This window comes from Corvus cornix, chromosome 5 (assembly GCF_000738735.6).
Source record: "Corvus cornix cornix isolate S_Up_H32 chromosome 5, ASM73873v5, whole genome shotgun sequence".
In the NCBI taxonomy this organism is placed as follows: domain Eukaryota; kingdom Metazoa; phylum Chordata; class Aves; order Passeriformes; family Corvidae; genus Corvus; species Corvus cornix.
In genome coordinates, this window is record NC_046335.1 from 22,086,385 (window position 1) to 22,101,047 (window position 14,663).

General features: G+C 54.9%; 1 protein-coding gene across 4 annotated transcripts in view; it reads right to left on the reverse strand.

Annotated features, from left to right (window-relative positions):
* Positions 1–719: 719 nt before the first annotated feature.
* The window catches only part of TMEM63C (transmembrane protein 63C), a 34,141-nt gene continuing 20,197 nt past the window's right edge, over positions 720–14,663 (reverse strand). For all 4 annotated transcript variants that reach the window (XM_039553248.1, XM_039553249.1, XM_039553250.1 and 1 more), the window contains 20 exons: positions 13,578–13,665; positions 10,317–10,354; positions 9,769–9,911; positions 9,407–9,458; positions 8,878–8,986; positions 8,359–8,432; positions 8,174–8,254; positions 7,914–8,034; positions 7,665–7,798; positions 7,325–7,447; positions 6,625–6,778; positions 5,969–6,075; positions 5,094–5,180; positions 4,514–4,579; positions 4,235–4,397; positions 3,906–4,011; positions 3,539–3,706; positions 3,144–3,259; positions 2,926–2,997; positions 720–2,844 (listed from right to left, as the gene is read on the reverse strand). In XM_039553248.1, the coding sequence (XP_039409182.1) occupies positions 2,632–2,844; positions 2,926–2,997; positions 3,144–3,259; positions 3,539–3,706; positions 3,906–4,011; positions 4,235–4,397; positions 4,514–4,579; positions 5,094–5,180; positions 5,969–6,075; positions 6,625–6,778; positions 7,325–7,447; positions 7,665–7,798; positions 7,914–8,034; positions 8,174–8,254; positions 8,359–8,432; positions 8,878–8,986; positions 9,407–9,458; positions 9,769–9,911; positions 10,317–10,354; positions 13,578–13,665 (2,215 nt within the window). In that variant the 3' untranslated portion in view covers positions 720–2,631. The remainder of the gene's footprint in view (positions 2,845–2,925; positions 2,998–3,143; positions 3,260–3,538; positions 3,707–3,905; positions 4,012–4,234; positions 4,398–4,513; positions 4,580–5,093; positions 5,181–5,968; positions 6,076–6,624; positions 6,779–7,324; positions 7,448–7,664; positions 7,799–7,913; positions 8,035–8,173; positions 8,255–8,358; positions 8,433–8,877; positions 8,987–9,406; positions 9,459–9,768; positions 9,912–10,316; positions 10,355–13,577; positions 13,666–14,663) is intronic.

Genomic DNA, 14,663 nt, shown 5'->3' on the forward strand with positions numbered 1-14,663 from the left:
CGACTGTCCCAGGACTGCAACCCATCGCCAATGTAGGGATGGTGCCAAGGGCTGTGCCAGTCTGTCTGATGGGACACAGCAAGGTGCTCTTCCACTCTGGAAACTTTGCTGCTTCTGCCCATTTGTTGGAGTTTGTTTTTATGGGGATCATAGTGGGCAGTCTGGAGGTGGGAATGCGTCCAAGCAGTCTCCTTGCCACTGAAGCCTCTGCAGGAGATCCCCAGGCAGGGTCAAATGCAGCCCACAGGTGGGAAAAGGCTCCAGTGGCAAGGGCTCCCCCTATACAGAATCACAGAATCACCAGGTTTGAAGAGACCTTCAAGATCATCATGCCCTAACCTCAACTAAACCATGGCACCGAGTGCCACATCCAATCTTTTTTAAACACATGCAGGGATCGTGACTCCACCACCTCCCTGGGCAGACAATTCCAGTACTTCACCACTCTTTCCGTAAAAAACTTTTTCCTAATATCCAACCTATATTTCCCCTGGCGCAGCTTAAGACTGTGCCCTCTCGTTCTGTCAGTTGCTGCCTGGAGAGAGACCCACCCCCACCTGATTACAACCACCCTTCAGGAAGCTGTAGAGAGTGATAAGGTCACCTCTGAGTCTCCTTTTCTCCAGACTGAACAACCCCAGCTCCCTCAGTCGTTCCTCATAGGGCTTGTGTTCCAAGTGCCAGGAAAGATGCATGGGGTGACAACGCCAGGCAGCAGCTGGGTGAAGTCATTTTATTCAAGGCACGGTCATAGCAATAAATCACAAGAAGGTACAGGCCTCTGGCACATTCCTACAATGGGGCAGCCAAGGGCAATAAGACCAGCAGCCCGAGCTCCCGAGGACACAGTGCCACTAGCAGGCACTTGCTTCTACCCTCAGAGAGGCCACCAGCATCCCCGTGCCCTGCCTGGGGCTGCCTCTGGAGTGGGCAGTGAGGGGAGCAGCTGAGCTGTGGACAGCTGCAGGGCACCTGGGCAGGAAGCCACAAACCCCCCAGAGAACTTTTTGGGATTGGAAAGGAGCGTCTGAGCTCAAGGCTCCCCCGAGCCAACTGCTTTGTGGCTCGTGTGCTGCAGCCACTGCCCCAGCATGCAGGGGTGTGGGTGGGACGGGGGCCATGGGACTGCCAGCCGGCTGAGCTGAGATCCACCAGCCCCACAGAAATGCCCCAAGGGCCCACTTGATGCTCTCACTGCTGGGCTACCTTTCAGCCTCCCCCCAGCCCAGAGCTGGCACACTGTACCCCTCCTCCCAGTGGCACTACTAATGCTAACCAGCGCCACGGCTGAGCATGTGCCTTCGCACAGCAGCACTCCCAGTGCCAGCCAGCTCTGGTGCTGGCAGAGCTGCACTTTCCTCCCTTCCCTCCTGGCACTGCCCTGGGACGGTGGCAACTCCAGTTGCTCTGAAGCTAGCAGGAGAATCAGGGACAGGAAAATCAGCCCTGAGGCCAAAGCAGGGCAGAGTGAGGAGCCAGCATGCCCAGGTGGGCTATGGTGGGAGAGAAGCTGAGCAGGATGAGGATAAACCCTTGTCCCCAGGGGCCACCACAGCTACTCTGGATGAGCTGGAAAACTGCAGGGATGTTGTATGGGCAGGTAATGGCACATTTACACTAACCACAGCAGGACTCACACTCAAGAGGCAGTGTGGCTACTGGGGGAGCAACCCACAGCTGCAGCTTGTGGACAAGGGCAGGCAGGATGTGGTGGACCAGGAGGACCCGGAAACTGGGTCCTGCCAGACTCCACCTGTTCCACCTGTTCTGTTGCATTAGGACAGAACTATGCTGAGTCCCATGGGCAGCCCCAGTGAGAGCATGAGCATGACGGGGTGCCACCAGGGAAGAGGAGTGACAAGGAGCTGTCCTCAAAGCCATTAAACACACTTGTCTCTTGACCTCCTACTTCTCCCCAAGAGCCCAAGGACACAGGCGTAGTGCGGCAAGATGGGGGGATGGGGTGGGAGGTTGAGGAAGAGCTGGGCTTGCATTTGATGTCTGCCTTGGTGCAGGGCTGCTGGTGCTCATGTAGGGGCTCTGGTGGCCAATGTAGGGACACTCACCTCCTCTACCAAAGCACATGCATGTCAGCAGTCCCTGCTAAAATGGACAAAGCGGGGCAGGCAGCAGCCTGCAGGCCAGCAGCAGGGGAGGCAGCAGGACAGCTGCCTGAGCAATGGGTGGATGGGTTGAGATGCAAGGGTTAGGGGTGGCTGTCCCCTGCCTCTGAGGACCCAGAGGACAGCGTGGTGGCAGGCACATTCATCTGGGCTGTCTGGGCTGCTTCCTCCTCTCAGAGGGGCCAGGGCCTTCCTCCTGCCCCCAAAAGCACAGCCTCTCAGAGAGACCCTCTCCCTATACTGCTGCACCCCCTCTCCCGCATTGTGGGCTGGAAGAGGCAGGTGGGGACAGGGGGACACTAAGGGGCTTAGCCAGTGCAGGCAGCGGGAGGTACCACCAGAGCCTCCTGCCACTGCCCATGCAGTGGTGTCTCCCCCTCACATCAGTCCTGTTGTCTCCTGTCCCATTAGCAAGGTGGCCCCCACCAGTGCAGGGAAGGCTCCTTCCTGCCCCACGGCACGTCCTCCGCTCTCAGCACAGTCTGTTCCCAGCTGGTGCCAGGGATGTTCACTGGTAGCGAGCCTGGCTCTCTATCACGGGGCCGCTCCTGTACTCGCCCTCCACTGTCTCCAGCTCTGTCTCGAAGCTCTGCAGCCCCCCATCTTCCCCATCCTCCGCCGGCTCCAGGTGGTTGCCCATGGTGCCATAGGACTGGTGTGCTGGAGAGGCTGCCGGTGTCAGGCTCAGCTCAGGCTCCTGCAGGACAGTGGCCACAAAGAGCTGCCCCGGGGGGCAGTGGGCCATCAGGACCCATGGGAGCCAGAGCAGGTGGCCACATCAGGGCTGGGGAGGGGTACTCACATTGGAGTTAGGGGTGGAGGAAACACTGCTCCGCTCCACGTCATTGAAGGTGCCCTCAGACTGGTCAGACATCTGAGGAGAAGGAGGCCATGAGGAAATCATGGTCTGGGGGCCCAGCTTTGGCTGGGGACAGCCAGGGGCTATGTCAGACTCCCCATGGTAAGTGAGGAGGGGATGCAGTGGGGTGAAGGAACGATGGGGTGGGTGGCTGCATTCACCTGGTAGCTGGAGGGTTTCCGCGGCTGCAGTTTCTTCAGGCAGAGGCCAAAGAAGGAGAAGATGATGCAGGAGAGGAGGACCACAAAGGTGAAGAGGGTGACAGGCCGGGTGGGACCTAGAGCACAGAGACACTGGGGCAGCACATAAGCTTCCAAAAACCTGCTGCATGTTCAGCTGAGCCCCAGGCTGGTGACTGCTTTGGGTTTTACAAGCTCTCAATCCCCTCCCCAAAATACAAGCTGACACCTCCTTCATCTGCCAGGTCTTCCCAACACCATCCCCCTTACCACCCTCCGTGCCATGCCTAACTCAAGGGTGACACCAGTGGCTCGTCACTCCCAAGCATCAACACGACCCTCAGCAGTGGCAGGGTGCAGCCCCAGGCTCTCCCTACCGAGGCGCAGGACGGAGAAGAAGAGCAGCCAGAACATGCAGAGGATGGGGGCCACCACGACCTGGCTGATGGCAGCGACGTGGAGGCGCTGGTTCAGTTTGGTGGGGATGTACACGTAGTAGATGTTGTACCGGTCAACCATGTGCTTGAGCAGCATGTAGAGCAACCCTGGTGGGACAAGAGGAGCCATTTGGGAGGAGGGCAATGGGAACAGCCAGGATACAAGGATGCAGGGCAGGCACTGGGGATGATGCCCAAGGGTGCCCTCCTGTACCATGCAGGAAGCCCGCACTCCCATGCTGCTGCTGGCGGCTGGGACAGGCTGTTCTTGGCATGGCTGGGACCATGGGCATGGGATCATACTCACCAAAGGGGACGATGATGGGGCAGGTGATGCTGTAGGTCATGACAACAGAGAAGATACAGCAGGTCCAGGCGTACTCTAGTCCAAACTGGAACTGGTAAGCTTGGCTCTGGGGCACAACCAACAGTGTCATTGCTGCCTCCATCACTGCAAAGGCTGCACTTGCCTTTGCACACCAGCCCACAGGAGTGCCTCATCCCCACTAGCCCCCAAGGGGCCTGAAGAAGTCCCCACATGCATCCCCACAAAACCACGACAGCCTGAGTTTCCAGTGGGCGCATCCCTGCTGTGCTGGGGGTCACGTAGGCTCACAGGTGACCAGAGCCACATACCCGCTTGACATGGAGCCGCTCGGGCTCGGACTTGGCAAAGCAGAGGCGAGCAGTGTAGACGAGGAGGCCTGGGATGCGCAGCAGCTCCATGGCCGTGCCAATCAGGCTGGAGGTGACTACGTAGTTGACGAAGAAAGCGCCATTGTCTGGGAGGAAAACACACCTGCCCCAGGGACAGAGAGAGGTGAGACAGTGAGAGGATGCTCAGCAAGAGCTGCTGGCGATGGACAACAGGTGCTCCCGCTTGCCTGGGAAGTTTGGGAGCTTCCTGCTACTCACTGGAACTTGACTTCAGCCTCATCCAGAAAGTGGGTGTCGAAGAGCCAGCGGAAAAACAGGTCCAGGCTGGAGGGGAGAGAAGAGGAGCAGCTCAGAAGGAGGGCGAGCTATGTGAGAGACACCCAGAAGGCATGTGCTTTCCCCTGCCCTGATCAGGCAAGACCCTCTGGACCCAACACTGCCAGAGCAGCCCCCTCTGCCACACAAGATCACCGTGGAGTGTGTGCTTGCCTCCTGGATGGCCAGGATTGCTGTAGGTGGGGCTATGCAGACCCCTGACCAGGTCCTTTTAGGGTCTGCTGAACCCAAGCAGCAGCTGATTACTGCCACCAGCCCCGCTGGGTCAGCTGTGGCAGCCTGGTAAACTGCTCTGCTCCACTCCTCTGCAGGGAAGGTTTCTGTCTGTGACCATCTGTGAGTGGCTCAGCACTGCTAAAGAGTGTTCTCCCCCCCAGAGACTGCTGTGTTTCAGTGGCAGTGGGACCTTAGCCCTTTGGGGCTGGATTGCCAGGGTGAGGGGCCTGCATGTGATCCTGGCAGCTCGTGAGCAGGGAGAGCAGCATGGCAGGGTGGTCTGTACCTGCTCAGACCCAGCGAGGGCAGGATGATAACCATGAACACCAGGAAGAAGAAGCACTTGTGCATGGTGATTTGATTTTCACTTGATCTGCAGAGAGGGAAGACAAGAAAAGAACACTGCATTTTTTTGGGAAAGAGCAGCAGGTGGAGTGAGGGGCTGGGCTGAGTCTCTCTTTTCACCAAGGAGTAACTCCCAGCCACACAAAGCTGTGTGCATTTGATCTGAGCATCCCCTGGGGTCTTGCAAAGCCTCTCCCAGGCCAGGGTGTGTAACCATGAGGAATTTGCTGTAGTGAAAGCTCTCGTACTCCCAGCCTCTCACCTCCTTCATCCTTGCCCTCTCCTACCATCCCTTCTGGTATAGACCCAACAAGAGGCAGATGGATGTCTAGTACAAGTTCATGAACTCCCATTTCCCCCAGAAAAAGGAAGGGAGATGGTGAAAAAGCTCCTACAAGGACTTATCAGACCAGGCACAGGGGCTGAGGCTGATGAAGGGTGAAGACAGAGAGAGCACATTGTAGGAGTTGGGCAGTTCCCTCTACTTTAAGCATTCTGAACCCATACCTCTGCCTTGGAGGGCTGGGAGCATGCCTGGGATGGCCCTGCTGCTGCCAGTCCACCATCACACTGTCCCTCTCACAGACTTCTTCAGATCCATCTTAAAACCACCTGACTTTGTCAGTAGCCTGAAAGTGTTCAGGACTATGGGAAGCAAACAGCTTCTTTCTATGGAGAGAAACACCCAGGGGGCCCTGCTCCACAGTGGGGGTCTGCCATTCCACTGCCTGCCTCCCTGCAGGGTGGGTTCCCCTTCCACTGCGGTTCCTCCCATCTCTGGTAGCCCTGGGGGACTGTGGGGGCCTGCCCCATTACCTCGTCCAGTGAGACTCGAAGAATGCTGAGTAGTAGACAAGGAAGGGCAAGAAGACGGAGAAGGCCCAGAGCAGCAGCGTGGGGAAAAACTGGGTGATGATGGGGTTCTGCAGGAAGAGAGATGCCAGACACCCCCTCAGCAACCCACCAGAGCACAGCCATGCTGGAGGTAGTACATGGTGGTGCAGCAGGTGGGCTGGGGCATCACCTCCCTGAGCAGGGGCATTTGTTTCAGGAGATAAGAACTTGAGGCCAGCCAAAGGCACCACAGCCATGTTCTGAGCCCCAGTGCCCACCCAAAAGCTCACAGGTCAATGAGCAAGAAGGAGATGTGCTGCTGGCAGCTCCTAACATCTCCTGAGCTCTTTCCAGACCTTTCTTCTTGAGTGGACAGCAACCTGCCTGCCTCCATGGACACCAGCACCAAAGCTCAGGTTTGCATAGCTGCCCCAGGGCTCTGCCACTGGAAACACAAGCAGAAGGGGATGGATAGCAAGCACAGGACATGACCTCATCAATGACCTTGTTTCTCATCAACGCTCATCCTAGTGATGGCTCATCTTCTTGGGCCAGTGTAGAGCTGGTACCCTCCCCCTGTCACAGACAAGCCTGGAAATGATGACTTTTTAGTACAATTGGCATGGTTTAGGGTCTACCTTGAGGCTCTCCACAGGGTGTGTGACATTGAACATGTCCATAGTGTTGACAATGATGGCTGGCGTAGTGAGGAAGAACAGGAGGACAAACAGGCAGATATTAAGCAGGAAGAATCGCACCCACCAGGATGTGCCACGGACTGATAAATTCTCCCTGTAAGAGGAAAACATGACTTGGACATGATGAAGAGGAAAAGCCACATGTCCTGGGCCTCCCAGCATAGCTTCATGAAGCTCTGCCTCCAGCTATCTGCACCAACCATCCTGGCAGACATTGTTTTGAGCTCGCCCTCTTCCCCTCCCTGCGCTGCTTTCCTGTCACATGCAGAGCCCCCTGGACCAGAGAACAGCCACAGCAGAGGTCCATACCACCAGGAGGTTTTGGAATCAGGCTGGAGAAATCAGAGTCTGGCAATCACCCCCAATCTCAGCTGGCTGAGCCCTGCCACCCTTGGGGTGATCACCCCAATCACCCCTGCTGACTTCTGCTATGGCAACAGGAGGGATTCTTAGCCCCTGTCACCCTGGGAAAGTGTCCTACAGATACAGACACAGGCTCCCTTCAGCTATACGGGCTCCCTATAGCTATGGGCATAGGCTCCTTATAGCTATGGACATGGGCTCCTCATAGGTATGGACATGGGCTTCCCCACATCTGCTTGTTCCCCCTTCCTCCCTCCCGTCTGCCGTGGGGGTTCACCAGATGATATCGCTGGGTGCAGGGGCATAGCGAACACCCCAGTGGTGTGACTTGACCACGGTGGTGACAGACGACTGCTGGGGGTGCTTGCGGCAGTGGATGTGGCTGTAGTCCTTCAAAATCCTGCAGGAAGAGGGAGCCAGGGGTCAGGTCTCACTTCTTGCGAGACCCTTCCCACAGCTCTAACAGGGCAGCCAACTCTGCAAATGGCAGAGGCATAGAGGAGAGCGACCCGTTGCCTGGCTTTGGCTGGAAAATCTGGCAAGGTGTCCCAGTTCCCCAGCAGTGGTGGCCAACAGGCTGGGGAGCATCCCATGGCCGTTGCATGAGGGGCACTCACACAGCTGTCATCCGCTCGTCCTGGAAGGTGACGAAGGCCATGTCAAGCCTCTTGAGCGTGATTCGGTTGCGCTCCGCATTGAACTCATCTGTGAGTTTCTCCTCCAGCTCCCCGTAGTACTGCTCAGCATCCACCTGCAGGAGCAGCCAGGGCTGTGCCGCACACCAGGCTGGGGCAGGGGCAAGCTGCCACACTCTGCCTTGCCCATGGTGCAGGTGTGCTGCCTGCAGCCCTGCCTGCACCTCCTACCTCATCAAAGCCACAGAAGCGGCAGCAGAAGATGCGGGCACAGGGGTGAGTTTTGATCATGATCTTCCCCTCTTTCTGTGCCTTGGTGGTGAAGTAAAGCCGCCCCTTCATTGCTTTGCGCCTGCCAGGAAGCCGATAGGGGTGAAGGTCATTCGGGGAGCCCCAGGTATACAGACAGAAACCCAGACTGGGTGCCTGGATGTGGTAGGCAGGAGCAGTACACCCATGCACAGAGGCAACACAGACGTGCACCCACTCACCTCTCTGCATCCAGCTTCATCAGCTTGCGCACGTCGAAGCAGAACTGGACATTGGTGACGGTGCAGCTGGGATAAGCCTCGCTGCAAGCACAGGGGCATGGTGGCACCAGGAGCCAGGGGATGGGGACAGTTCCTGCCACCTGCCTGCCACTCACCCAGCAAGGCTGTGGCACATGGCTACTCACTGGAAATGCTTGATGATAAGGGAAGGGTCTGTGATCTCCTTGGGGATGTGGGTAACCATCAGTGTCCGGGCAACCTGGGGGATGAGAAGAGGCAGAGGGATCTGCAGGATGGATCTGCAGGATCTGCAAGATGGGCAGGGATCTGCAGGACATATCGCTGCCACCCTGTTCACCCAGAGGGGAGCTGGAGCACCGACTGCCATCCTGGAGGCTAGTCAGCACAGATCTCCTCAATGCCCAATCCCAAACCCTGGGGGCATAGCCAGACAATGCCATACCCCAGACAGATGGATACAGCAGAGCTTCAGTCTCAAGAGACAAGACAGCAAGAGAGAGATTTGCCTCCAGGCTGTCACTTTATCCAGAAGCTGGTGAAAATCAGCCATACCTCTGCCTGCCAGCCCAGTTCCAGGCTGTTCCTAAAGCCCTCTGTACCTACTGGGACCAGCATTTGTGCAAAGCAAAAAGCTATCCATTAGCACCGACCAAGGCAGGGTTGGAGGAGAGGTGGTTGCTCACCTTCTCATTCTCTCTATATTCCAGGTGGACAGAGTGGTGAGCCATGCAAAGGACGGTGAGGATGAAATAGATGAGGGCAAAGATGCTGTGCAGCCACAGGAGACGGTCTCTGGAAGAGAGGAAGAGGGGATCAATGAGCACTGTGATGAGCATGTGGCATGGGAACCAGCATGGCACTCAGTATCTCACCCATAGCCACCCCTTCCACCCAGCAGGACCTCCCCATGCCAGCTGTCAGACACCCACCCCAGGAACTAGAAGAGCAGCACCCACGGTGTTGACTGAGATACTACAGAAATGAGGCCACGCAGCATCCCCGAGAGCGCTTCTGCCAGCACGGGGGTGCAACGAGCAGGGCCACTGTGTTGGCTGCCCTGACTGTGCTCATGCGTAGAACAGAGAGACGCAGAGCTACTGTGAACGGTGTGCCGCTCACACGGAGCTGTGGTGAGTTCTGTGCCTAGGTGCTCCCAGCAGCGCCCACCACAGCGGCCGCACACACAGCCCCCCTGCCTGTGGGAGCACCTACTGAGTTGGGATGTTGGCGATGGTTGTCCGGCCAAAGTGGGTGGGGTTGTGTCCTGCAGAGGAAGAGGAGAAGCAGAAGATTAAGGGAACCCAGCGCAGTGTGCATGTCCCTATTGCAGTTATCGGCTCTGGTCTTTGCTCCCTTCTTTTCCATCCCCCAGGTCCCCACCAAGTCCCCACTGCCCTGAATTTCCCAGCCTCTTATGTTCCTCTGTCCCACAGCTGATGGTGGACTCCTGCTCACATGGGGGCTTCTGAGAGAGGGGTTTTGTTGCCTTCTGCCCCAGAGGCACAGTGCTTGCCCAAAGGCTTGGAAGCTTGCATGGCACTCCTGAGTCATCCTGTGACTAGGGAAGCACCTACCCAGGAGGTCCCCTGAGAAGTTCACAGGCAGGATGACAGCCACGGAGAGCACGCAAACCAGCATCAGCAGGACCAGGAGGTGCCGCTGGAAGGAGAGGTAGGTGGTGGCATCGATCCCACACTTGCTCTGAATCTCCTCGTCCCTGGAGAGAGGCAGGTGGGGGTGAGTGTGGCTGATTCCTCCCCACCATCTCCCGCCATGGGGACACTGGCTTTCTCCAGTCTCTCACAGCCCACACCAACTCATGACATCCTGACTGTGGCACAAAGGATTTGAGCACAGACAGAATGAGGGACCCAAGCAGCCCTCCAGATGCCATCTCATTACAGGACTGGTTCCTATCAGGAGAGGTTGAAGCCCTTTTCTTTGGGATAGCATCTAGGGGCCAGGAGGAAATGCAGGGGTGAGCTCTCTGCTCTCTCCTCAGAATGCATGTTTTAAGAGGGCTCTTCTCTGCTGCTGGTCCCAGCAGCTCCTGGTGATGAGCTCCCCCAGCGGTGCCCAGAGGTGGTGGGGCATGACCATAATGCCAAGGGCACACACTTACTTCATCTGGTAGATAGAAAGGAGCCAGGAACAGAATCCCTAGAAGGAAAGAGAGTCAGGATGAGACAAGGGCAACCATCCCCACCTCCCTGGTGAGGAGCTGGGGACACATGCAGAGGTGGTGCAGGGGGCCAGGGGGCAAATGGAGGTAGTGCCTATGGCAGCTCAGCAATGCTCAGCCCAGTGGGAAAGGCAGCTGCCTCTGGAGAAGCAAGGAAAACACATCCAAAGAGCTGGTGGGAAGCTGAGCAGGACCTCTCTTCTAGGTGGCAAGAGCCCTGAGGGACCATGCAACCTTGAAAGTGGTGATAAGAGAATTCCTGTGAGGGGGAACAAGGAGTCTGCTAGGGCAGGAGTATAAAGGGACAGGGAAGTCTCTCTACAAACATCAACCAACCTGATGGCTGTCAGGTGCATATTTTTGGCCGCAGAAAGATTTGCAGAGGAAGCTGAGGTGAAGCATTAACCTACTGTTTCAGGGGTGACTTGCTGGACCTCAGCTTCCTCTGAATATTTAGGAGGCTCGCTGTAACAGGCTCCTGTTTCCAGAGCTCCCTCCTCTTCCCCTTCCCTGACAGCCCCTAAAATTCAATGCACTTTTTTGACTACTCTCAGGTGCTGAGGTGGCACTGCTGTAGAGTGCTACAGGACAGCCTAAGTTCTTGTGTACTAGCTTATTCCTTGTCACGGTGTACGCACAGGCGTTTTCTCCCCTATGCATTATTTTACATTGTACTAACACCAGAGATCAAGCAAGTTCAAGGTCCCTCTGCAGTTCTCCAGGTCATGGCTGTGCCAAATAGCACTCATCCATTTGGCCTCTTCACTACTTTCTGGAGGTTATATAGAATAATAGAATCATAAGGTTAGAAAAGACCCCTAAAATCATTAACCATTAACTGAGCAGTGCCGAGTCCACCACTAAATCATGTCCCTAAGTGCCACATCTACATATCCTTTAAATACCTCTAGGAATAGTGATTCTACCACTTCCCTGGGCAGCCTGCCTTTCAGTGAAGAACTTTTTCCTAATACCCAATATATTCCAATAACATGCTCTGCTACAAATGAAGCCATTTAGTCCTGCGTCTTGTTACTTGGGAGAATAGACTGACCCCCACCTCACTATGGCCTCCTTTCAGGTAGTTGTACAGAGAAATAAGGTCTTCCCTGAGCCTCCTTTCCCTCTGGCTGAACAACTCCAGCTCCCTCAGCTGCTCCTCGTAAGGCTTGTGCTCCAGAGCCTTCACCAGCTCTGTTTATGCTGACCTTGGATAGGAGGGACACCAAGCATGGGGGATTCCTTTACTCTGCCCTGTGAGAGCTGGCATTTTCTTCCTCCTCTCCATCCCTTGACTTTATTCATGCCTGGACATTCCCTCCTATCCTACAGCTTAGCTTCATCTGATCAAAAGCCACAGGAGGCTTTGGACATGCAGGCATACCCACATCCCCAACAGCTCCAGAGGGGTCAGACACTCCCTTAGCACAGCCCAGCAGGTTCCCCTCCTATGTCCTACTCCAAGGCTCTGCTCCAGACAGCCATGCCTAAGAGGCTCTGCAGACCCCAAGCTCCCTGGGCTGTAATTTCTTGGGTTGTCCAGAAACCCTCTTGAAAAAACAGCATTTATCAGCTGATTCCACATTCTTAAGGATTCCCACACACAGGAGAGAGGTTGCACACTCCAGTCAGTATCCTGGCTTTTCATCTCAGGGTGAGTGAGAAGTTCTGTGCCTGCTCCTTGGAATTTCTGATGGCAGTGGAAATTTGTCAGGCTTTTATTGCAACTCGTCCTCCAACCTCACTGCTGGAGGGGTGTTTTGGTGCATCCCCACAGAGAAGGGCTCGTGGGCATGAACTGGTCAATCTCCTTACTGGATAAAGGCACCCAAACCTCCTTTAGTTGTCTGGCAGCATTTTTGAGTCCTCCAGTGAATAGTTTCTATCTTCAATATCTAACAGCACTATAAACCCTCTGGCATGTTTCCTGTTCCTGATGTGCAAAGAAAAATCCAGTACTTCTTTGGATCAGTCTTCACTGACAAGACCAGTCCTCTGGGATCTGTGACCCAAGAGATCAGGATAAAGGAATGTTAGACTCTCCCCTGGTAAAGGAGCACTGAGTTAGAAAACACCTAGCCAGACTTGACATCCACCAGTTCACGGGGCCTGATGGGATGCATCCATGACTGCTGAGAGAGCTGGCAGACACCACAGCAAGGCAGCTCATGATCATCTTTGAGAAGTCCTGGTGATCAGGAGAGGTGCCTGAGGAGTGGAAGAAAGCACCATGCACTGGAACAGATTGCCCAGAGAGGTTGTAGAGTCTCCTTCACTGGAGATACTCAAGATACAATCCTGTGCCATGTGCTCTAGGATGACTCTGCTTGAGCAAGGAGGTTGGACCAGATGACCCACTGTGGTCCCTTTCAATTCTACCCATTCTGTGATTTTGTGATTCTGAGCTTTTTATGATCTCTACAAATTTTCCCTCATAACTGCTCTTCACTCCTCTTAGTGTATTTTACATCTAACCTGGCAGAGTTGAGATTTTCCTCATTTGTGAACAGTCTGACTTTTTAAAGGATGTCTTCTTGCTTCTAATAATCTCCTTTAATCTGCTCTTTAGTGTGCTGGCTTTCCCTGTAGTCTTTCTCACTTATTTTTTGATGAGCAATATACATTTGCCTAGAGCATCTGGTACAGAGCCTTTAAACTGGCCTCCTGCCACCTGCAAGGATTTTGTCTCTTTTGGTTCTTTCCTGCCTCAATTTTTAAATAAGTCATGACATTTGTTCATAGTCATACCAGTGACTGATGTTTGAGCTTTTTCTGCCAAAAAAGAAAGGGGCAGCAAAATGTGTCCATCTGTGTTTGTTTCCAGCAAAGCCTAGTGTGGTAGAGAGAAACAGAAGACTACTTTAAAGCCCCACGATGCTGGCAGAGGAGGAAATGTGGTGTGGGAGGCATGCAGCAAGGCTCTGGCCATGCATCCAACTAGATTCCCACAGCTGCAAGGACAGCCGTGCAGCTGTGAGACGGTTGCCCTGACAGGGGCATCCCTCCAAACTGCCATTCAAAATAGATGCCTCAAAGAACCCAGGACAAAAAGCCCTGAATTCCCCACTGCTAAAGGATGTTGAGCACGAGATTTAATTTCTCCCATTTAACTTCTGACCCGGGTTTCTGATGAAGAACAGGACAGGCTAGGCCAGGATGAGCCCAGCCCAGGTTCCCACTGCCACAGCCACTGGCACTCACCACATCCTTGTTGTCGGCATCCAGAGGGCTGCTCTCTGATGGGGACTTCTCCTTCTCACTCTGCTCTCCATAGAAAAGCGACGTCAGGCTTTGCAGTGAGGGGACGAGTGGATGGGTGAGGCAGAAGAGAAGCAGCAGACAGGAGAGCATAAGAACCCTTGGAGAAGTCTCTCCTAGGAGAGCAGCCCAGAAAATGCCTCCCCCCTCCCTGCATCCTACACTGGGCCTGGAACAGTGATTACTGCTGGGCTTGGGACAAAGGGATTGCATCTTGCTGCCTTTGCACCAACAAGTCTCCCTGGCTTCTCTGTGGCCCTGACCCATGATGGGCTCATGGAGGTGTAGCCTTAGGTCCATTACAAGAGACTGTTGAACCAGGTATTTCTATTCCATTGTTTTCAGATGTCTCAAATGGTTTTACAGTAAAAAAGGAAAGTAATCATTCCTTTTAAGGAATTGCATTTTAAGTCTTGATTGCCCTTTGATCTCACTGGTAAAGGGAAACATCACATATTCATTGCCAGACAGCTCCAGAGTCAGAGGCCAAGAGGAGCTGGAGAGCGGAGGAGGCAGGAGAAGGACTTAACAGAGCTTGCTCTTGTGGGCTGCCCAGCCTTGCACTGACCCCTCCTGTGTGCACCTGCCTGGGCAATGAAAGATGCTTTGTTGCCCAAGGTGAGCTGTGCTCTGGCAGACAGGCTGTTCTGGGCAGAACAGCCCACCTGGAAATATGGTCTGGGCTCCCTTTTTACCAGAACACTGCTTATTTTTGTGGAATTCTGCACCTAGCCCAAATGATGGGCCAGGCAAGTTGCTGTGGTGACATGAGGAACAGTCTTATTGCTGTGTGTCTCCCTCTGCCCCCTCCACCAGCCAGTCCTGCTCATCCCAAGAGACTGGCAGGAGAAGAGGCAGTGGCGCAGTCCCCACTCAAAAGCAGCTCTCGGGCCTTTGTCCTTCCCAGAACAGTGCCCTCAATGGCACCAAGAGCACTGTCACCAAATGGTAGAGGGGATGAAAGCTGGCCTGGGCTTTCCCTCTCCCTGCCACAGATGGTGGCTGTGTCTCCATGGGAAAAGGGGGCAC